This window comes from Hemicordylus capensis, chromosome 10, assembly GCF_027244095.1.
Source record: "Hemicordylus capensis ecotype Gifberg chromosome 10, rHemCap1.1.pri, whole genome shotgun sequence".
Lineage (NCBI taxonomy): Eukaryota > Metazoa > Chordata > Lepidosauria > Squamata > Cordylidae > Hemicordylus > Hemicordylus capensis.
The window spans coordinates 17,602,739-17,625,832 of record NC_069666.1 but is presented as its reverse complement, the minus strand read 5'-3'; the positions used below and the strand labels follow the sequence as shown (position 1 = coordinate 17,625,832).

Genomic DNA, 23,094 nt, shown 5'->3' with positions numbered 1-23,094 from the left:
AGCATCCTTTGAATGGCCCTGTGCCAGCTTGTCATTTAATCATAACAGGTGACAATGGCCTATACATCTATAGCACAAATGCAATTTTCAAATATAGCTCCGAGCACAGCTTCCTCTCTTTGGTATTTAGTGTGCTTTCATCCCTCTGGGCATGAAGGGTTGCCTCTTTCCCCTCCGAGTGACATCATCTGCAATTTCTATTATATAACAAGCTGCAAGAAATATTACATGAAAAGTCCTGCCTACCTATATCAAACAGAGAGAGGCATGTAAAAAGCTCACCAATGCTTCATGTTACATTTATGGTGTCCTTCCAAACCAAAGGGCTGGAATCCATTGTCAGATTATCTGCAGCCTCAATATTGTCATTAAGCCATCTGCAATAAGTAGGTTCCAAAATGCAATTTACTCGCCTCCAGGTTACTCAGACCTTATCGATATCTGGGATCAGCACTCACAAAGTTAGACATTTTTAGATGTAGAAAATCATGTTTGCAAGTATATGTTAGCATGTTCTCTGTCAGTGTTCTATGATATGAAACATCAGCTCTCTCCTCTCGTTTGACATTTTCCCCATTACTCATGAACTAGAGGAATTGTATATTTTTAGATCCATATATTTATAAATAATCCCATCACCTTACCTGTATTTCTAAATAAACCCTTAACCTAACCTGTTAAGATCTACAAATCTATGGTGGTGGAAAGGCCATCTCCAGCCTCAAAGGCAGGCTAGGTAAAGGATGGAAGATAAAACTCTGCTCCCGTAGCGGCCGTTTTCTTCAGCCCCACCCCACCCATGCCTCATTAGCAACTTATCATTATCATGACCCACCAGCCTCGGACTGTTTGTTTACAGCTTTCTGGACCTGCATAATACACAATTAGATGGCATCATTGAAAAAAATGACTTAGTCACACCATATTCTTAACAAAGGGGACAATGGGCATCAGTTAGACAGTCCTCAAATTAATGCACTTGTGCCTCAAAAATTTATGCACCTGCCATCTTGGGTCAGGATGGGTGACATCATCACAAACTACACCATTGGGTCATCCCTATGTGTCCATTCAGATGTAGCAAATTTGATTCAAATCAGTTAGATTGTCCACAAGTTAGGGCATTTGTGCCTCCAAAGTTTACATGTCCACTATCTTGAATTGGGGTGGATGACATCGTCACAATCTTCGCCGTTGACGTGTCCCTATAACTGTAGCAAATTTGGTTCAAATTGGTAAAGTGGTTCAGAAGTTAGCTCACTTGCACCTCAAAAGTTTATGGCCATCCATCTTGAATCAGGGTGGATGACATCATCACAAACTACACCATTGGGGCATCCCTATGTGTCCATTCAGCTGTAGCAAATTTGGTTCAAATCAGTTAGATTGTCCACCAGTTAGCCCACTTGTGCCTCAAATGTTCACGTGTCTGCCATCTTGGATTGGGATAGATGACATCATCACAAACTACACCATTGAGGTGTCCCTATGTGTCCATACAGCTGCAGCAAATGTGGTTCAAATCGTTTAAGCGGTTCACAAGTTAGCCCACTTGTGCCTCAAAAGTTTATGCGTCCACCATCTTGGAACAGTGTGGATAACATCATCACAAACTATGCCACTGAGGTGTCCATGTGTGTCACTCATTGCAGTTGTACCCAGTTTGGTTTAAATTAGTTAGACAGTCCACAAATTAGCTTGCTTACACCTCAGATGTTCATGCGGCTGCCATCTTGAATTTGAGTGGATGAAATCATCACACAACATGCCATTTGGGCATCTCTATGGGTCCCTACATCTATAGCAAATCTGGTTCAAATCGGTTATTTATTTATTTATTTGTTTGTTTGTTTGATTTATATACCGCCCTTCCGAAATGGCTCAGGGCAGTTTACAATTAAAACAGAAAACATTAAAAACAATTAAAACAGAGATACAAATATAAATACCAATTTAAAACAACTTTTAAAACAATTAAACTATCAAAACAATTAAAACCCTGAAAACCAGGTATTAAAACTGATTAAAAACCCTGAAAGCCCAAGCCAAACAGATAGGTTTTAAGGGCTCTCTTGAAGGACAGTAAAGAATCAAGATTACGAATTTCCACTGGGAGTGCATTCCACAGTCCAGGAGCAGCTACAGAGAAGGCCCGCCTCTGAGTCATCACCAAACGAACCGGTGACAACTGGAGACGGACCTCCCCAGATGACCTTAATGTGCGGTGGGGATCATGTAAAAGAAGGCGTTCACTACTTAGCCACTTGCGCCTCAAAAGTTTACGTGTCTGCCATCTTGGATGGGGGTGGATGACATCATCACAAACTACACCACTGAGGTATCCCTACAATTGTACCTGATTTGGTTCATATTGGCCAGGCATTGTGAAGTTGATTGGGGACACACACAGATGGGCAGACACATGGACACACACTCACACACACACACAATACCAGGTGATCTCAAAAGCCTACTGGAAAGTAGGCAAAAAATTATACATGGAAATCATAAAGTTCTACTTAAGAGAGAAGCATGGTACCTTACCATGGTGGATTTTGGAACTGAACACTTTGGCTCCACAGGGGTTAAATGAGGAATTCAAATTTTTGCCGATTCTTAAATGAAGGGTGTGATTAAATGAAGGGTGTTGATGTTTTTAGATTCAATGAATTACAGCCAGGTTTATTGGCAACAGTATACACTTGCTTCTCCAGTTGGCAATGTTATAAGCTTGTGTGAAGGCAAAGGACTACCTGTTAAGAGTTAGGGATGTGCAAACCAGTTCAAAGTGTTCCGACTTGGTTTGGCCGGTCCGAGTTCGAACTGAACTGGCCCCTCAAAGGAGGGATGCCGGTCCGAGTACGAACCAGACTGGCCCTGTTCTAAAAGAACTATTTCGAACCAGGTTTTTTTTGGGGGGGGGGTACTTGTAAAAGGGAATCTGGCGAGGATTCTCCTTTACAAGTAAAGGGGCATTCCCTATACTAAGCGGGGGCAGGGGGTTTGAAGGAGCCCCTGCTACCTCTGTCTCCGCTGCCATCTACAAAGAGAAAGTACTAAGTACCCTTTATCTCTCCCCCCTGACCCCAGTACAGAGAATGCCCCTTTACTTGTAAAGGGGAATCCTCACCGAATTCCCTTTTGCAAGTATATCACCCGAACTGGCCCATGAACCAGTTTGGCTGGACCCGGTTCGGCTGAAACTGGACCAGGTCGATTCAAATTCAGTCAGATTTGAAATGAACCAGCCCAACCAGTTCTGTGCACACCCCTCGTTAGAGTTTTTGTTTTTAAAATAAATTTTATTTATTAAAGGCAGAATGATACATAGAGTTCTCTTTGGAAATACTATAAATGTAAGCTGCCATAAGGATGATATATGTTACTGGTGCTTTCATTTTGATCTTGTTTCAAATGTATTTTTAATGAAGTGGTTTAATTGCATTTTTAAAAAGTCATTTCAGGGTTGCCACTGAAGAAAGCCTCTTGTGACCGAAACATGTTGGGCTCCAACAAATGCTTCACAGCGCCTTGAGATTTTGACTCTTGTTTTTCTTTTTGGTTGGGTGCTTCCTGGTTTTTCCCTTTGGGTTCATCTGCATGGGGTGAGGATAAATAAGCATCAGATGAAGAAAAAACGAATCCAGGAAAACTTTGAGTCTCTGGGATGCTCCAGGGACAATCTTTGGTATACTGGTTTATAACAACAACATCTGGGGGTTCTTCTTCTGCCTAGTAGTGCCAGTGTTTTTCTCGTCTTGTGCAGCTAGTTGTAGCCTGAGTTGCAGCTTGACTCAGAAGTATTCCCAGTTGAGCTTACTCTTAGGTAAACGTGCACAGGTTCGCAGGTTTACAGCCCTCCCCTACACACAGGTCGGTCGGTCCTACTGTATCCTGTGCAGCCTACTCCCAAGTAAACGAGCACAGGAGCAGAGCTTGTGCAGAAGAAGAGCTTGTGCAGAGCTTGTGCAGAAGAAAGTCCCGCTTCATTCAAGTTCCCTGCTAAGTGAGCAAAGAGGCACTTTTCCAAAGTGGTGATTTTAAAAGTGGTGATTTATTTAGCAGGGGGAGAGCAACTGGCCCTATCCATCCCCAGCACAGTATCCTTCCAGCGGCCACTGTTGGTGTCTTATGTTCTTTTTTTTTTAAGATTGTGAGAATCCTTTGGGGACAGGGAGACATTTTATTTATTTAAATTTATCAATGTAAACCGCTTTGGGAACTTTTGTTGAAAAGCAGTATATATATATTGGTAGTCGTTTGTCGTCTTCAATGGGGCTTACTCCCAGCTAAGTGGGCAGTGGATGGCAACGAACCTTGTTGGCTACAAAGAACTCAGTGTTTTTATTTATTTATTTATTTATTTATTTATTTATTTATTTTTGCATTTCTATACCGCCTTTCGTCAAAAAGATAACCCCCAAGGCGGTTTACAAAAGTTAAAAAACATACAATAAAAAGACAATAAAAACATCACGTTAAAAGTATAAAAACATCTAAAAACAGGCATAAAAAACGATACAACAAATTGTCGTGAGATCCGTCCATCTAGATTACATGCACATCATTTACTCAGAAGCAAGTCCCGCTATGTTCAAAAGGGTTCGCTCCCAGACAAGCGGACACAGCAACCTTAACCGGCTCTGAAGAACTCTGAGCGTGGTAAAGAGGCGGCACATTCCCACATCCCCAGAGCCCCAAGAGTGGCCGTGATCTGCTTTCGGGAGGGTGTGTGTGTGTGTGGCTGGGAAGGCGCCGAAGGTGCGCAGCCCGCCCCACAGCACACGCCCCCCTCCCGCCCAGCCGTCGCCCTTTTAAGAAGTCCGGGTGCTGGCGCGCAGGTAGGCAGAGCCGATTGGCAGCCGCGGCTCCTATGGCAACCCAATCGGATCAGCTGGCTTCATGAATATTCCCAGGACCAGCGGCTGCTGCATGAGGGATCAGCGGCGGCGGCAGTGATGCAACCAAAGGCGAGTGCCGGGCGCTGCAGGTTGCACCGGCGGCGGCGGCGTCGGGCCGCGTAGTGGAGGCACCGCCGCCGCCTCCTCCTCCTGCGCTGGGCTGCTTTGCGCGAGGGGGGACCCGAAAAAGGCGGGGCCCCTTTGGAGCCGGCTTCTCCGACTCGCCGCTATGATGATGTCTGCTGCTCCCCTCGAGACGCGCCTGCACGCTGGCATCTGGGGCGCCCCGCCGCCGCCGCCGGCAGCAGCAGCAGCAGCATGTCGAGACAGCCGCGGAAGACTCCGGCTCTGAGGACCTGCCTGGCTGGCCCGGCGTCCTGGGTGGTGCGGGGAGAGCGAAGAGTCGCAGCAGGAGCCCCGCAGAGCCCTTGGGACGTGAGCTAGACGCCGGGGAGGGGCTGCCTGGTTGCCCAGCCGGACTGGGGTGTGGAGGGAGGCAGCCGTGGCCGAGGGCTCCGATGGTGCGCCCTTTCTTTGCTTTGTCTTTTTAAAACACACACACACACACACACACACACACACACACACACAAAACACACACACACCCTGGATGCAACCCCCGAGGAGGAGGAGGAGGCAGGCGCGCGGTCCTTCCCGTCTGCTGAAAAGATGAAGAGGATTCCTCCTCAGCAGCCCGCTGTGCGCTGAGCCGGCTGCGGGAGGCGGGGAGAGGGAAGCCAAGGTGTCCCCACGCCGACCTCCAAGCCGCTCCCGCCCTCCCTCACTCCCCTTCCGCGCTACAGGCGCCGGCTGGTCGCCCTCCGCGGCCGTCGCCCTCGCCAGTGGCCATGGACCGGCTGCCGCCGTCTATGCGCAAGCGGCTTTACAGCCTGCCCCAGCAGATCGGCCCCAAAGCGTCGATCATGGACGAGGAGGAGGAGGAGGACGAAGCGGCCGGCGGCGGCGGCGGCGACCAGGACGCCCGTCGCAAGAGCATCAAACTGAAGCCGCTGCCCTCCCCGTCGGCGGCGCCAAGGGGCGCTCGCGGGCTCGGGGCGGCTGAGCCGTCGAGGCCCGGCGGCGGGGAAGGCGCTGCGGGGCTTGCGGAGGGCGGCGAGGCTGCGGCCGGCTGCAGGGCCAGCAGCAGCGCCGCCAGGACCGGCACCAACGGGGACTGCCGGCGTTTCAAGGGGAGCCGCTCGTCGCTCGCCAGCCGCCAGCCCCACGACTCGGCCGAGGGGCGTCGGCTGATTGGCAGCGAGGGGGATGCGGCGTCGCCCGGCGAGGAAAGGAGCCCCCCGGGCCTCTCGGATAACGAGCAAGGCTCCCCCGTCTCTCCGGCGGCGGCCGGGGATGCCTGCTCGCCGCTGCCGCCTCCCGAGGGGCAGCCTCAGCCCTCTGCCTCTGCCTTCGTCAAAGTGGAGGGGGCTGGGGGTCCCGGAGGAGGAGGAGGAGGAGGAGGAGGAGGAGGGGGCGATCAGATAACGCCGGACGACGAGCAGCGCCTGGACCAAGCCGGCTTCATGCAGAGGCAGTTCGGGGCGATGCTGCAACCTGGGGTCAACAAATTCTCCTTGAGGATGTTCGGCAGCCAGAAGGCCGTGGAGCGGGAGCAGGAAAGGGTTAAGTCTGCCGGCTTCTGGATCATCCACCCTTACAGTGATTTCAGGTAATTACAAGAGAGAGGGGCATCTCAACCAGCACTATTCACCTTCTTAAGCAGCCACAGGTAACTTGATTTCCCCCCAGCAGTTCACGCCAGCATCTTTTGGGGAGGATTCTCTCTCCCTGGAGATCTCCATCATCTTGATTAACTTTACATCTCCATCCCCTTATCTTATAATTCTGGTTAATATTCCAAGCAATGTTCTCCTGTCTGATGGGATAAAAATGGTATGGCCATGAACAAGCCACTCGAAATAGACAAGATGCCCAGGAAGTGTCCTCAGGGCAACTGATGCACCAACTGCAATGCAAAGCCCCAAAGATTGACTGGAATCATGACTTCTGCAGCCAGCTTGGATGAAGGGCTGCAGCTCTGTGGTCAAGCATCAACTCTGCATGTGGAAGGTCCTAGTTTCACATTAATCCCTGATAAAGGCTCTTGCCTGAAGAGTTGCTGCTGGTCAGAGTAGACAATATTAAGATGGATGGACCACTGGTCTGACTTGGTAGACAGCAGCAGTCTTCCTATGGAGGCATGCTTGTTTCTGCAAAAATAAGTCCCCTTGCTTCCTAGGAAGGTTGTCATCCTATCTGTATTTTCTTGGGAATAGATTCCATTTAATTCAGTGGGGCTTCCTTCTGAGTTGATAGGTCTGGGCTGCACGACCAGCACATGATGGAGAGGAGAGCTGGTCTTGTGGCAGCAAGCATGACTTGTCCCCTTAGCTAAGCAGGATCTGTCCTGGTTGCATATGAATGGGAGACTAGAAGTGTGAGCGCTGTAAGATATTCCCCTCAGGGGATGGAGCCGCTCTGGGAAGAGCAGAAGGTTTCAAGTTCCCTCCCTGGCATCTCCAAGACAAAACAAGGCTGAGAGAGATTCCTGCCCGCAACCCTGGAGAAGCCGGTGCCAGTCAGTGAAGACAATACTGAGCTAGATGGACTAAGGGTCTGACTCAGTATATGCCGGTTTCCTGTGTTCCTGTAGGCAAGTCTAGGGCAGTGTTCCCTCTAACAAGGATGCCCAGATGTTGTTGATTACAACTTCCATAATTCCCAGCCAAATTTCATTGTAGTGAACAATCCCTGTTAGAGGGAACAGTGGTCTAGGGGTGTCAAATTGCATCCTTCCAGCTGCTCAAGGCCTACACTCCCATCATCCCTGGCTACTGGCCATTGTGACCGAGGATGATGGAAGTTGTAGGCCAACCACAGCTGGAGGGTTGCAGTTGGTATGTTCGTTAGTTAGCGCACGGGTCCCCAACCTTGGGTCTCCAGATGTTGTTGGACTCATAATCCCCAGCCACAATGCCAAGACGTTGCATAAGAGCTAGCAGAAGAGGGCTCACTAGGTGTCTATGGAACAGCAACTTGTGCCACCCCTTGCACAGCTCCACAGGTATCCCACAGAAGGTTGATTTGGTTCTTGTTCTCCTCTTGCAAGCCGCACAGAGGTGCGACTTCTCTCGCCTTATGCTAGTGCAATGCAGGTCTAGAATCTGCTCTGGGGTTCTTTTTACAAGAAATGATTGCAACACTTTCCATATTACATAGAAGGAAAATTGCCAGTTAGATCAGTTTATTAGTCAGAGAGAGAGAGAGTGAGTCAGGGCAACCCTCAGTCATTCTCTGCACCCAAACAGTTCAATGAAATTGGTTAATTCATACAAAACCCCCTCCTGGTGAAGTTAGACCAGCTTTTCTAGCAATAAATAAAGGCTGAATTCACCCTATTTTAAACGAGATCTTTAACAAGAAGCTCCACATCTACAATCTTTCTTTAAACTTTTGTTCTATGAAGGTCTCTCCTTTAATGAGCTAGGCTACTCTACTTTCTTTCACCAGGAACTGGTATGTACCTAGAGTACAGTACGACAATGCTAACACCTATATAACAATTGGGTTCCTATGTTCCTGTGTTTCGAACTTGTGATCACTCAGTCACATTGACGGGCAATGGATTCAGGAGAGGCCAAAGGAAGGAGCTCTTGACACAATGCATTGTTTAGTGTTATGCCATTGAATGTGGAGTTGGCCACTTGCTTAAGATGACTAAGAGCCAGTGTGGTGTAGTGTGGTGTAGTTAAAGTGTTGGACTAGGCCTGAGGAGACCCGAGTTCAAATCCTCATTCAGCCATGAAACTCATTGGGTGATTCTGGGCCAATCATTTCTCTCTCCTACCTCACAGGGTGGTTGTAAGGAGAAACATAAGCATGTGCACCACTCTGGATTCCTTGGAGGAAGAGTGAGATATATGTAAAAATAAATGACTTGAAAAGGGGATTGGAGGCAGGGGTGTGGCTATAATTGAGTGAATGGATTCAAAGAACCTGGGCCCCCCAGCTCCTGAGGGCCCCCCCCAGCTCCATCCTCCTTATTGTCTTCATTATCTCCCTCACTCTGAGAGGCTGCCAGAGAGAGGGGTGAACACAAGTGCCCTCTCCCCTAGCTGTGCCCCTGATTGGAGGATGTGGCACCCTGGTTACTTTTGAAAGGGAGACTAGAAGTGTGAGCACTGAAAGATATATTCCCCTTAAGGGATGGGAAGAGCATCTAGGTTCCAAGTTCCTTCCCTAGCATCTCCAAGATGGGGCTGAGAGAGATTCCTGGCTGCCACCTCGGAGATGTCAGACCCTTGGTCCATCTAGCTCAGTATTGTCTACACAGACTGGCAGCGGCTTCTCCATGGTTGCAGGCAGGAATCTCTCTCAGCCCTATCTTGGAGAAGCCGCCAGGGAGGGAACTTGGAACCTTCTGCTCTTCCCAGAGTGGCTCCATCCCCTGAGCAGAATCTCTTTCAGTGTTCACACATCAGCTCTCCCTTTCATATGCAACCAGGGCGGACCCTGCTTAGCTAAGGGGACATGTCATGCTTGCTACCACAAGACCTGCTCTCCTCTAATTCATTTATTTATTTATTTTTACATTTATCTCCCACTCTTCCTCCAAGGAGCCCAGAGCGGTGTACGACATACTTGAGTTTCTTCTCACAACAACCCTGTGATGTAGGTTAGGCTGAGAGACAAGTGACTGGCCCAGAGTCACCCAGGTAGTATCATGGCTGAATGGGGATTTGAACTCGGGTCTCTCCAGTCCTAGTCCAGCACTCTAACCACTACACCACGCTGGCTCTCAGTTGCTTTAGAATTGGGCAAACCTTTTTTTAAAAAAATAGGTCTCCCATATTCCAATTCCCCAAGTCTCCTCAAAATGGTAACTGTGGCACTGGAGGAAGGGTGATCAAATTGTGTTTGTTATTAAAATTCCTCCCCCATGCACACAGGGACCCCTATATTTCTGCCAGGGGTGAAAAGGAATCAATTTACTCTCTTCTCACCCAGCATAGCTGCTGTGATCAACTCCACAGCAATTCTCACGGCATTTCTCCTTCTTTCAGAAGCAAAAACCTCCAATCCCAATGTCAGTTCACTTCCCGTTCATCAGAATCTTTAGAACTCTGTTTCTGGCCCTGACTTTTAGAAAGCGGTTCAGTTCCTAGTTCAGAGACTTCAAGCTGGTTTAGAACATTTCGTGCAGACAAGAGCAGCTTGCCCTCATGAGCCCGAGGAGTGCCAAAGGAGGCAGTTCAGATTAATTCTCTCTCACCTTGCAGGAGAGCCGCGCTGCTTGCAAGCTGGCCATTCGCCGGGTAGAACGAATGGCTGCATAGCTGATTGCTCAGCTCTACTCGACGCTTGAACAGCTTTGCAGCGCAGCGCTCAGATGGGGTGAGAGAGCGTGTGCGGAGGAATCTGAGCTGCAGGGAAAAGGAGGCAGCTGCTCCTCCTTTGGACACCCCCCCCCCACTCATCTCTATCTATCTATCTATCTATCTATCTATCTATCTATCTATCTATCTATCTATCTATCTATCTATCTATTTATCTTCTGTTCATCGATATTTCTTTAAGGCGGACCCATCAATAATCCCATGTGTGGCAGCTCTCACGAGAGTTCACGAGTGAGCTCCTGGCAGGGGGAGAGGACAGCGGCGGGTGAGGCGGGAAACAAAATGGAGGTAGGGGGAGAAAATGGCGGCGTGTGGTGGATAGGACTGGGAAAGATTCCCGCCGGAAACCTTGGAGGAACTGCTGCCATTCAGTATAGCCAATACTGAGCTAGATGGGCCAATGGTCTGACTCTGTATAGGGCAGCTTCCCATGCTCCCCTTTCTCCAACCCCTTCCTTTCCAACATATGGTATGAACTGATCCACCAGAAAAGCTACAGCACGTCAGGCACCCATTCTTGGCTGATACTGAAATGCTACCTGGGCAATACAATATGCTTTTGTCCTTGGTTGACTTTGGTTGTAAGACGTTAGATGAGGGGGACAGAGGTTTGGATCTCATTTGCTGTCTCCAGGGGCAACCTGTGTCGCTGGGGAGAGTGGCTTGGACACCTGCGAGCCCTTTGGTTGAACTCATGGTGGAAGTGTCAGCCTGTCACAGAGGAGCCTGGAACTTATCAACATCCTTGCTTGTTGCTCCATCCCAGTAGCTGCCATCCCTTCATTGGACCAAGTTCTCCTTTCAGGTCTTCTGATTCACTGGCTGAACAGAGAAAAAGGCAAACGAGGAAAATCTTTTCCAAGCTTATTACATGTTGGGTCCTCTCGGCATTAAAAAAAAATGTAATCCCCGCTAACTGAGCAAAGAGGCACCTTTTAAAGTGGTGATCAGTGGTCCCTCTGATTTTTTTTTCTTCTGTGTGGAATGAGTTTTGTTTTGGGTGGCACTGGCAGTATCAAAGCAGTGTTTGCGTACATGCATTCAGAATGGGGCCTTCCTGATTCAACCTGAGCGGGATTTAAAATTAACTGAGCAGATATCCAAAAACTTGTGAGCGTGCACAAGCCTTAGAGGGAACAGTGTTGGTGATTCTCTTACTTAACATGGGAAGAGCAACTGTCCATATCCAACCCCAGCACAGCATCCCTCCAGTGTCTCCCTTGAGTTTCTTTTTAGATTGTGGGAAAGGAAAGGAAAGGTTGTGCCTTTGAGTCGGTGTCAACTCCTAGCGGTTTTCTTGGTAGAATACAGGAGGGGTTTACCATTGCCTCCTCCCGTGCAGTATGAATTGATGCCTGTCAGCACCTTCCTTTATCACTGCTGCCCAATATAGGTGTTTCCCGTATTCTGGGAAACACATAATCGGGGATTCGAACCAATAGCCTCCTTCTTGTATAGGCAAGTAGCTTCCCCGCTGCACTATTAGCCCATCTTAAATACATTTTTTTTCCCAGTGTAAACTCCTTTGAGAGCTTTTGTTGAAAAGTGGTACAGGGTTGCACAACTTCTTGGCTTTCCAACTGTTGTTGGACTACAATTCCCATCCTCCATGTTGTTGTTGTTAAGCTCGCCACCAGTTAAGTTTTGTTTGTGGTTACCACTGGCTTGTGTGGTGGTACTCAGCAGCAGGCCTTATCCGTAGTTACCCCAGGGGCTGTGGAATGTGCTTCCTGCACCATCTCTGTTGGCCTTCAGAAGGACATTGAAGATGCACCTTTTAGATGACTGTTTAATTCAGATTTCATTTATTTGTAACTGTTGTTTTTAATGTTTATAGACATTTTAAATGTTTATAGACATTTTAATCAATTGTAAACTGCCTTGAGATTAGTTACAGGTGGTACATAAATGTGCCAAATAAATCATCCCCAACCACAGAGGAGAGGAGAGCTGGTCTTGTGGTAGCAAGCATGACTTGTCCCCTTAGCTAAGCAGGGTCCACCCTGGTTGCATATGAATGGGAGACTAGAAGTGTGAGCACTGTAAGATCTTCCCCTCAGGTGATGGAGCCACTCTAGGAAGAGCATCTAGGTTCCAAGTTCCCTCCCTGGCAGCATCTCTAAGATAGGGCTGAGTGAGATTCCTGTCTGCAGCCTTGGAGAAGCTGCTGCCAGTCTGTGAAGACAATACTGAGCTAGATAGACCAATGGTCTGACTCAGTATATGGCAGTTTCCTATGTTCCTATGTTCCACAGTGGCCGATAGTTGGGGGTGATGGCAGTTGGTGTTCCCGCTAACCGGGATTCCCCCATGTTGTTTACTATAACCCCAAGAACCTCCAGCTGCAATGGCTTTTGCTTTGTGATTATGGGAATTGTAGTCAACAACATCTGGGAATCCCTGTTAGAAGGAACACTGGTGGGAGTTGTAGCCCAACACCTGCAGGAGGGTCAAAGTTGTTTTGCCCTGTTTTAGAATGATTTGTGTTAACCAAGCAATGTTAGCTGCCCCACCCCACCCCTAAAGCTTGAATGAATGCTGACCTCCCTTCCCCTCCCTCAGTTTTTGAATATTGGGTTTTTTGTTTCTGTAAAAGCAGGAATCAAACAAAAGCATGGACTTTGCAAGGGTTTATTTGGGGCTAATTGTAAAGATTTGGCTGAAATAATGTGTGCATGCTCTCTCCTCTTGCAGGCAAAAGACACCCACTTCCTCCATGACTGAGTTGGGCTGTTGGGGTAATTTCAGATCTAATTAAAAAGCTGCTATTTGCAATGTGTATAGCAGCTCAAGGGGCAAATAGCTTCTGGGGTAGCTTTTGACTGGGAAATAGGGAAAATTGTTAATTTCCATCCCCTGATTGAGATTGGGGATGAGGGTTGGTGGGGAACGAGGATGATTTTGCTTAAATTTGTAGGAATCCCAAGCATGGAATTTGAAGTTATGTCTCAAGTAGTATCTAACTAGAGCTAAGGCAGGAGTTCTCAAATTTGAGTCCCCAGGTGTTTCTGGATTATAGGTCCCATCATTCCCAGTCCCAATGGCCTTTGGCCATCTGGAGACCCAAGCGTAAGAACCTCTGATCTAAGCAAATTCATTTTTTCAGTGTTGAAATGAAAGTGGCTGCAGACAAAGTATATGAAATATCTGTCCCTGACTCTGTAGCCTATTCCAGCTGGGGTCGTTGGCTGAACCATAGATTTGGCTGGGGCAGGAGTCTGTGTGAAGATGAAGGATTCAGATTTTGGACAACTCCAAGGAAAATCAAGAGACAGGCAAGGAGATCAGGACCTCGGATAGCTCCAAGCTGGAGAGTAACACCAGAGCAGATGAGACGACACATCAAAAGTCTGGTGTCCAGCCTTATGAACATAAGAACTGACCTGCTGGATCAGCCCCAAGAAGGCCCATCTGATCTAGCATCCTGTTTCAGATAGTGGCCCACCAGATGCCGCTGGAAGCCACAGGCAGGAGTTGAGGGCATGTCCTCTCTCCTGCTGTTACTCTCCTGCAACTGGTACTCAGAGGCATCCTGCCTTTGAGGCTGGAAGTGGCCTTTAGCCCTCCGACTAATAGCTATTGATAGACCTCTCCTCCATGAAGTTATCCACACCCCTCTTAAAGCCATCCAGGTTGTTGGCTGTCACCACATCTTGTGGCAGAGAATTCCACAAGTTGATTATGTGTTGTGTGAAAAAGTACCTCCATTTGCTGGTCCTAAATTTCTTGGCAATCAATTTCATGGGATGACACATGGGTGTTATGGGAGAGGGAGAAGAATTTCTCTCTATCCACTTTCTCCACATCATGCATGATTTTATAGACCTCTATCATGTCTCCCCGCAGTCATCTTTTTTTCTAAACTAAAAAGCCCCAGGTGTTGTAGTCTTGCCTCTGGGCCCCTGACCATCTTGGTTGCCCTCTTCTGCACCTTTTCCAGATTGACAGCTAATTAGGGTGTTGAGCCCCACCTTTTCTATGGAGAAGTTGTTTTTCCTTAAAGGGATTGTGCCCAATTTCACTGACTTTGCTAATCCTGGGGACACCTCTGCTTCACCTGTCAGCCCCTCAAGGAACTCATCTGATCTGGAGAATGAGGGCAGAGCTGTATCCTCAGGCCTGGGAGTGCTCTGGTCTCTCTTCTTCCTTCCCTTGAGCCACTCTGAAGTGACCCCTGGGAACGTAGGTGAAGGGCTGTCTGAGGGCTACACCTGAATTAGCTGCATGTAAAGATTTCCCTTTGCTAGATCAGGATGTAAGGATGTAATCTGGCCCTATCCACCCCCAGCACAGTACCTCCAGTGACTGTTGCTGGTGTCTATCTTACGTTTCTTCTTAGATTGTGAGCCCTTTGGGGACAGGGATCCATCTTATTTATTTATTTATTATTCCTCTGTGTAAACCGCCCTGAGCCATTTTTGGGAGGGCGGTATAGAAATCTATCAATCCATCCTAAATGCTTGCATTGGGAACTAAGCCCCATTAAACTCGCTGTGACATACTCACTGTAAGTCTGAATTTCTGTCTTAAGACTGAGAAATGCTAAAGACTTCCCTGCATTGAAGAGGGGGTTGGATTAGTAGACCCCCTTTGGAGAAGATTCTAAAATTCTATGATATTGAGATAAGCACAATATTATGGTCACTCACATATACTTATTGCCTTTATTCAGTGTTCTTTTTTTGAGTAGCCACATAAGGAACAATTCTGTTACTTTAAAGCTCACATATGGCACTGTAAACGCTGTTTGATTCTCCTAACTTTATTCCAGTTTTTTTTGACTTTGTGAGTGGTGTTCTAATGGAATGATACTTCTACCTGATCTTCATCTGCTTATTAAGACAGTAGTGGAAGTTAACCTGCTTAAAATGTTTCACTTGTAAATGTTGCAGAATAACATTTACTCAAAACTATCTTTTGCCAGTCTAACACAGCACAGCATTTCCTTTTCCCAATACAAGTAGCAATTACTGGATGCCAGAAATGTATCTATCTTTCCCAACAAACAAGACAAATCAACATTTCATTTTTTTTAATATTTAACTATTTGTAAGCCACCTTGAGCATTGCATGTTAGAAAAAAATAACCTAGACTTTTATAATAACAATAGTCTTCATATAATCTGATGGTCAGATTAGTCAGTATCTAAGATACTAAGGCAGTGTCTAAGACAGGGATTCTCAAACTTGGGTCCTCAGGTGTTATTGGACTTCAACTCCCATAATCCCCAGCCTCAGTGGCCTTTGGTTGGGGATTATGGGAGTTGAAGTCCAATAACACCTGAGGACCCAAGTTTGAGAATCCCTGGTCCAAGATCTTGCCTTACTCCAAAAGGCAAAATGGTTAATACAGTTTTTCTTTCTATTTACCAATTAATATTCTGGTTCTTGTTAAGTCTGTGTAGTTATCAGAAAACAGGAGAAGTAAAAAGTATGGATCAGACTTAAATCTGATTTTAAAGACACTTAAATTATGAATATCTCCACACTACAGATCTGGCTTTTTGTGATTATTTCTCAAAATGGATAGTAGAATGCCTAAATATGTGCAAGTGTGCGCACATTTATTTATTTTTAAACTTTATCAGCTATCAGTACAAGTTATAATTTGTGTGTGAATCCTGCAAGCCTCTTCAGCTACAAGTTCTGAGGCTGGATGTACAACACTTCCATTCAAAACTTCTTTTTTTTAGCAGACAAAATGAAAGCATGTTTGTTTATCATACTTGTATACCACCTGATATATGTGTGTCTAGGCAGTGTATGCAATTTAAAATAACTACAAAACAGTAAAAATCAAATCAATCTTTATCACTGTCATAAATCAGCATATTCTCTGGAAGGAGAAGTTGGAAAGTTTTGTCCCTGAAGACACGGGTTGACTTAATGCCATGTTTTTGCCAAAGAAATGTATCTCCTAGAGAAATTTGCTCATTCACATGAGCCTAGCTGGGAGCATAGATTGGTGAGACGAGAGGAGGATGCGTCTGGCATATGGTAAACTGGGCAAATAGTGGCAGTATTTTAGATCAATAAATTTGAACTAGCAATTAAGGAGAGTGGACAGGGAGGTAATAGCAAAGGTAAAGGGTGCCGTCAAGTCGGTGTTGACTCCTGGCGACCACAGAGCCATGCGGTTTTCTTTTGGTAGAATACAGGAGGGGTTGACCATTGCCTCCTCCCCCACAGTATGAGATGATGCCTTTCAGCATCTTCCTATATCGCTGCTGCCTGATATTGGAGTTTCCCACAGTCTGGGAAACCTACCAGCGGGGATTCGAACCGGCAACCTCTGGCTTGCTAGTCAAGTCATTTCCCTGCTGTGCCCTTAGGTGGCTAATAGTGAGTGTAACCCGATTTATATCCAGGGTAAAAAAAAAAAAATCCTCTATTTGCGACAGTTTTTTGGGACAACTTAGGGTTCACAGAAAAGCTGCTGCCCGATATTTTTAAATAATGGTAAAACCTGCTGTGTGTTTAAAAAACAAAAAACAAACCCACAACTCTCTGGTCGGAATAGGAAATACTCCTGACTAAAACATTAGAGCTCTGCTGGTCAGGTTAACTAGATGGACCAATGGCAGTAAAAGGCAGCTGCCTATGTTCCTAGGATCATGCCATGTAATATTATGCTGTTGGTAGAAAGCAGGAGCGTAGCAAGGTTGGAGTGGGCCCAGAGACAAGATTTTAAAATGGCCCCACCTCACTGAAGCCCAGCTCATGAAGTAAAGAAATCTTAAATGGGGCTGAATAGTGGTAACAAAAATGAGACATGCTGTTCTGGTAGCTCCAGGTCTTAATACTCACATCAGTTTCGGAGGATGAATGCAACTGAAGGAAGCCCGGACGGGTGCGTGGCTGGGGGAGTCAGTCATGTGACTTGCCTCTGGGGGCCCCCCATGGCAGTGGGTCCTCAGACAACTGTCTCCCCTTGCCCTGTTATAGTTACGCCCCTGGTAGAAAGCATTGAATCTATGCTGGGGGGAGCCCTATGAATCTCACAGAAGCATCCAGTTGGGTTGCTGATGCATGAGGCAGAGACTTGCATACTGCTTTGCCTAGCACAGCTTGAAAAGCTCAGGAATGCTGATGGGGCAGGAAAAATGCAATTGTGTCAGTAGACAGAGCAGAGGGACTTGGAAGGGAGCAGGTGTGTGCTACAGTAACGGAGGAGGTATCGTGATGGAGCACTAACTCCTGAGTCACTTCACTGCTTCATCTGTCTGGGAGTCCTTTGCTTCCAAATTCAGCAGAATTTGCAGTCAATGAATTCCAGGCATCTCCATCCCTCGTGGCAGCTCTTAATATGAGGCTGTGGAATGAGATGCCTGCTCGATAGGAATTTGTGATGACTGATGGGGATTAGAGAATTTTTATTGAGAATGTCAATATAGTGGTTAGAATGTTGGACTAGGATGGGGGATACTTGAATTCAAATCTCCGTTCAGCCATTAAACTAACTGGGTGGCTCTGGGCCAGTCACTTCTCTCCCAGCCTAACCTACCTCACAGGATTGTGAGGATATACATAACCATGTACTCTGGGCTCCTTGGAGGAAGAGCGGGATATCAATGAAAAAATAAATAAATTTTTTTGTGTGTGGAGTAGAGGCCGTGGTGGTAGCAGGAAAAAATATTGGAGATGCAGAAGGATCAAAGTGAATTTCTGAGGATAAAACCTTTGTTCCATATACTAGATTTCTTTTAAATATTTTATTTTGTTAAGGTATTAAATATGCATCAAAATACATATTGGCATATAACAGTGCCTACCAAAGCATATAAAGAATGTGCATGAGTTCAATACAAAATACCCTTTACTATTATATGGGTAAAAGAAAATCAGATAGCTTTATTGTATCCATACTTCATAAAATTAAGAATCTGTGCGGTTTTTTCCTCCCCCCGTTTTAATCTTTGTCTTCAGAGCAGATGGCAGCTTGAAGGGGGACATTTAAATTGTGGAGGGGATTGGGGTGGTTAAATTACTCTACTCTTATATTGACTTAGTTCCCGTGACCAGAGGTGCATCTAAGTAATTTTGGAGCCTGGACCTAAAGGCCTCTGGGACACACACACCCCATTGCAAGTTAAGCAACACACACACACACACCCCGCCATACATACACACCATGACGCACATTGTATTTTTAACACATGGGTTGAGGGCAAAAGCAGCAACTGAGCTCAAAAGACTGTAATAATATAAAACAGGTATAATTATGCAAGTACACATTAGCAGAAACATTTCAACACATAACTTAACATATTCCCATCCCACATTCCCCCCTCATTCTCTAAAGCACCTGGCACAGGTCACGTTTGCACTCAGCCATCGGCGCAGTGCAGGCCACCGGTGACCACACCACCCAGGGCAGACTAAAGAGGTTTTTGTGGTATGTTTCCCAGGGAAACACCTATATTGGCCAGCAGCGGTCTAGGAAGATGCTGAAAGGCATCATCTCGCACTGTGCGGGAGATGACAATGGTAATCCCCTCCTGTATTCTACCAAAGACAACCACAGGGCTCTGTGGCCGCCAGGAGTCGATGCCGACTCAACGGCACACTTTAAGGGGTGTGGAGGCCCTGTACTTCTGCCCCAAAGTCCAGGATGAGAGCACCTCTGCCCATGCCCATTAGAATCTAGATATGCACATATTGAGTGGTACATAAATATGATAAATATTTATGTGGGTTACCAACATTGGCCCAATTGTGTGAACCCACACCAAGGCAAGAATTTCAAATTTGTCTCACGCCATAAGCCACACAATCCTGCTAATGTCAGTAACCCACATTAAACTTAGATCCCTGTGATTTTTTAAAATTAGGCCATTGTAAATTGCTTCCAGGTGTGAAGAAACAGTGGTTAGAGGGTTATTAAACTGCTGCTTTTTGTTGTGCTTCAGAAACCTTCCTAGATCCTCACCTGCTAAATAAGGAGCACCGTCTCTCCAGCAAACTTTGGAGAATGGCTGAAGGCAGCGTTCCGAGGAATGGTGGCTCTCTTAATTGTGTGCAGTTCCTGCCCACAATGTCTTTCCAAGGCCATCAGTTTTCATCAGTGGTTGGGGTCTCTATTGGGGCATACTTTCAAAAGAAAAGATATGTATAGGGTGGAAATAGAGGGAGGTCAGAATGTGAAGGTGATCAGAATGGTATTTTTCCATTATCCCATCTTGCAAATTCCATCACCTCTCTTGGTCTGAGAGTGAAGAAGAGGCATTCTGGAAATCCCTTGTGGGGTGGGTGGAAACGGAGAGAAGACAGTGACAGACAGTGGCGATTGCAGCTAAGGAGCCGATGTAGCATTAGTCTGAGGGCTGATGCCTAACCTTTTGGTGCCAGTGGACTGCTGATAGTCATAATGATAACAGATGTGCCATTGACATGTGGCATCAGCTAAATTTCTTTTCGCATTCGAAAGACACTTGTTTTAACTCTAGGGATCTGATAGCTTCTTGCTGTATTTGTAATGAGTTGGGTACAATAAATAAGCTTAAGTGCTTCTTGTTATGGGGAGAAGTGTGCATTTTGGAAAAGCAGATGTTAGCAAAATAGAAATTCAAACATGAACACACAATTCCAAAGATCCATTAATCCCTTGTTACCTTGTGCATCCATTCTGGAATGAATTAAAACTGTCCTCAACCACCCAGCCTCACACTATACTGATGTCATAATGATTTAGTCTTCAAGAACTGAAAAAGGTGACTCTAGTGCAATGCTTTAATACAGAGGTAGGCAACTGGAGAGGAGAGCTGGTCTTGTGGTTGCAAGCATGACTTGTACCCTTAGCTAAGCAGGGTCTGCCCTGGTTGCATATGGATGGGAGACTAGATGTGTGAACATTGTAAGATCTTGCCCTTAGGGGATGGAGCTGCTCTGGGAAGAGCATCTAGGTTCTAAGTTCCCTCCCTGGCAGCATCTCCAAGATAGGGCTGAGAGAGATTCCTGCCTGGAACCTTGGAGAAGCTGCTGCCAGTCGGTGAAGACAATACTGAGCTAGATAGACCAGTGGTCTGACTCAGTATATGTAGCTTTCTGTGTTCCAAAAATAATAATAATCAGGTATTTTATGAAAATCACACACACACACACACACACACACACACCCTAAAACTGCCCTGGTTTAGGATTAAGTCTAGACCTGGGTTCTCTACCTTGTGTCCCCAATTATTTTGGACTACAACTCATATCAGCTCAGCTACAATGGCCAAAGGCCACTGGAGAATAATGGGAGTCATACTCTAAAAATATCTGGGGATGCAAGGCTGGGGGCCCTCATAGGACACACTTTCAGAATTATTTCCTTTCAGCAGCCCCTAAGGAACACCAAATTGCTTCTGAAAGTGCCCTCTGTTTCAAAAGAGATTTGTCATATGGTATGTGTGTGGGGAAAGCTATGGTTAGAGAAATGGAACCTCCAACTCCCTTGGGTATGTAGAAGCAATTGCATATCCTGTTTCCTCTGGGCTGTGCAGTGGTTAGGATTAGACTCACCAGGTCTCCCTCCAAAGGGGGTTGCAGCATTAGCATGGGTTCTGTAAGGTGGCCCGGCTAAAGCAGAAGTGAAGTTGGTCAAGCCTGGTCTATGGCCTCAAAGTGAAATTGGTGGCAACAGGATCATGGAATTCAAGGATTATCTTGGAATAACCAGAGACTAGAGAAGCCAGTAGGCAAGAAACCAGATTTCAGGACAAGGTTTGCACAAACAAGCTGGATAGAAGAGCCTTGAGAGCTGTTGAACCAGCAACCGGTCTGTGCTGTGGCAAGGCTTAAATGGATCTGCCCTTCTCCTGGATCCTCAGGGGTCTATCTGTAGCACCTGGCTCTAGTTTGGTGTCCTCCTTCTGTGGAGACCAGTCCTCATGAGCAGTGTTCTCTCTATTTCCCTCCCCCCCCCATCTCTGTGCAGAATTAATTTTGTTCTGGGTGGCAAAATCAAGACACTGTGTGCACACATGCATTCAGAGTGGGGCCTTCCTGATTCAACCTGAGCAGGATCTAAATTGAACTGAGTGGACATTTAAAAATATGTGAGCACACATGCACACGCCTTAGAGGGAACACTGCTCACGAGAAGGACTTTCCAAACTGAAGCGCCGACAGTATTTCAGCATTGAAAAATACATTTTTCCAACCATTCCAGATGTGACTTCGGGTATAGAAAATGTGCCTCTTCTTTGAGCAATGAGCTATCTTGTCCCAGGTAGAGTTGTTGGCCAAGCCAGAGTCCTTCAGTGCAGGCAGGGGTCTGGGTGGTGGCAAGAATCCTAGGTGAGACCTGGATATCAGACATCTCCAGCTGAGAGAAGAAGCTGGGTTAGGAACCTCAGAAGGCTACATGCAGGAGAGGCCGAGCTGGATAGTCACATCCAAACAGAGGCAATGTTGCTCCAGCACAGGTCTGGAGTTGAATGCAGACTTATGTGGTTGCTTCCTAGGAGGAGAATTTGGGGATTTTGCCCAAAAAGTTGAGTTGGGGGTGGGGCCAGAGGTGCTCCGACCTCTGGACTTCAGGGCCAAAGTCCAGGGCCTCCACAGCCCCTGAGAGCACCTAAATCCTCCTTAGTCTGTCTTGGGTGGTTTGGTTGCCAGGCCGAGCATGATGATGCTTAATTTGCAGGGGAGGGAGCCCTCAAAAGGCCTTTAGGTCCAGGCTCCAAAATTACCTTGGTGCACCTTTGGGTGGGGCTTTATTTCAACTGTCAGCTTCTTGAGGGAACTCTTCCGAATTGGAGGATGAGAGCAGGACTGTATCTTTGCCTTGTAGAGGAGGTACTAGCAGACTGGAGCCACCTAGCATCTGGACCATGGGGGTTTCCCTTCTTGTCGTAGCCCATGGGTCTTCTGCCTTATTTCATGATTGGGAGGGGCATTACACAGACCCGACTACTTTATGTGGTGTGGACAAAACAAATAGACCTCTCATTGTAATCTCTGAGAGTAGAGTTGTATTTCACTAACCCTAATCATAATATAATCATATAGGCTAATTATAGCTATGGATTCACAGAATTTTAGGTGTCTCTATTGGGTTTATAATAATTTTAATGACTTTTTTATTTCATTGTATCTGCACTATATCCTGTTCTGGTCTTTGACCGTAATAAAGATGATTGATTGATTGATTGAGTAGAGTTGAGAGTAAGAGCTTTGGCCAAGCCTGGCATGCTATTTTTCAATGAGCAGGGAAATTTTGGAGGTGTTTCCAAAGATGGCAATGGTGAATCCCTCCTGTGTTCTACCAAAGCCAACCACAGGGCTCTGTGGTCGCCAGGAACCGACACTGACTCAACGACACACTTTAATTTACCTCCCAAAGGGTCCAGTCAAACATGACTACATCTACATTCTGAAGCTGTACACTTCCAGGTGGTTACACTACAAGCTCTTATTTATTTGCAAACAATAATGGTCCTCAAAGCAGTTTATACTTACAAAACAAGTTAAAAATGATAGCCATTCCAACAGTTAATTTAAAGTTGCACACTGTCTGCCATGGTTGCATATGGAAGGGAGACTAGAAGTGTGAGCACTGTAAGATATTCACCTCAGGGGATGGGGCTGCTCTGGGAAGAGCATCTGAGGTTCCAAGTTCCCTCCCTGGCAGCATCTCCAAGATAAGGCAGAGAGAGAGCCCTGCCTGCAACCTTGGACAAGCCGCTGCTAGTCTGTGTAGACAATACTGAACTAGATAGACCAATGATCTGACTCAGTAGATGGCAGCTTCCTATGTATGTTCCATGGGGTCACCACTCTAAAACTGTCAGATCAAGTCAAATTAAAAATGC

General features: G+C 46.5%; 1 protein-coding gene across 2 annotated transcripts in view; it reads left to right on the top strand.

Moving 5' to 3' along the window:
• Nucleotides 1-4,961: 4,961 nt before the first annotated feature.
• The window catches only part of HCN4 (hyperpolarization activated cyclic nucleotide gated potassium channel 4), a 99,926-nt gene continuing 81,793 nt past the window's right edge, over nt 4,962-23,094 (top strand). The window contains exon 1 of one of the 2 annotated variants that reach the window (XM_053272909.1): nt 4,962-6,570. In XM_053272909.1, coding sequence (XP_053128884.1) covers nt 5,750-6,570 — 821 coding nt within the window. In that variant the 5' untranslated portion in view covers nt 4,962-5,749. The remainder of the gene's footprint in view (nt 6,571-23,094) is intronic. The other variant, XM_053272908.1, reaches the window with a different exon arrangement.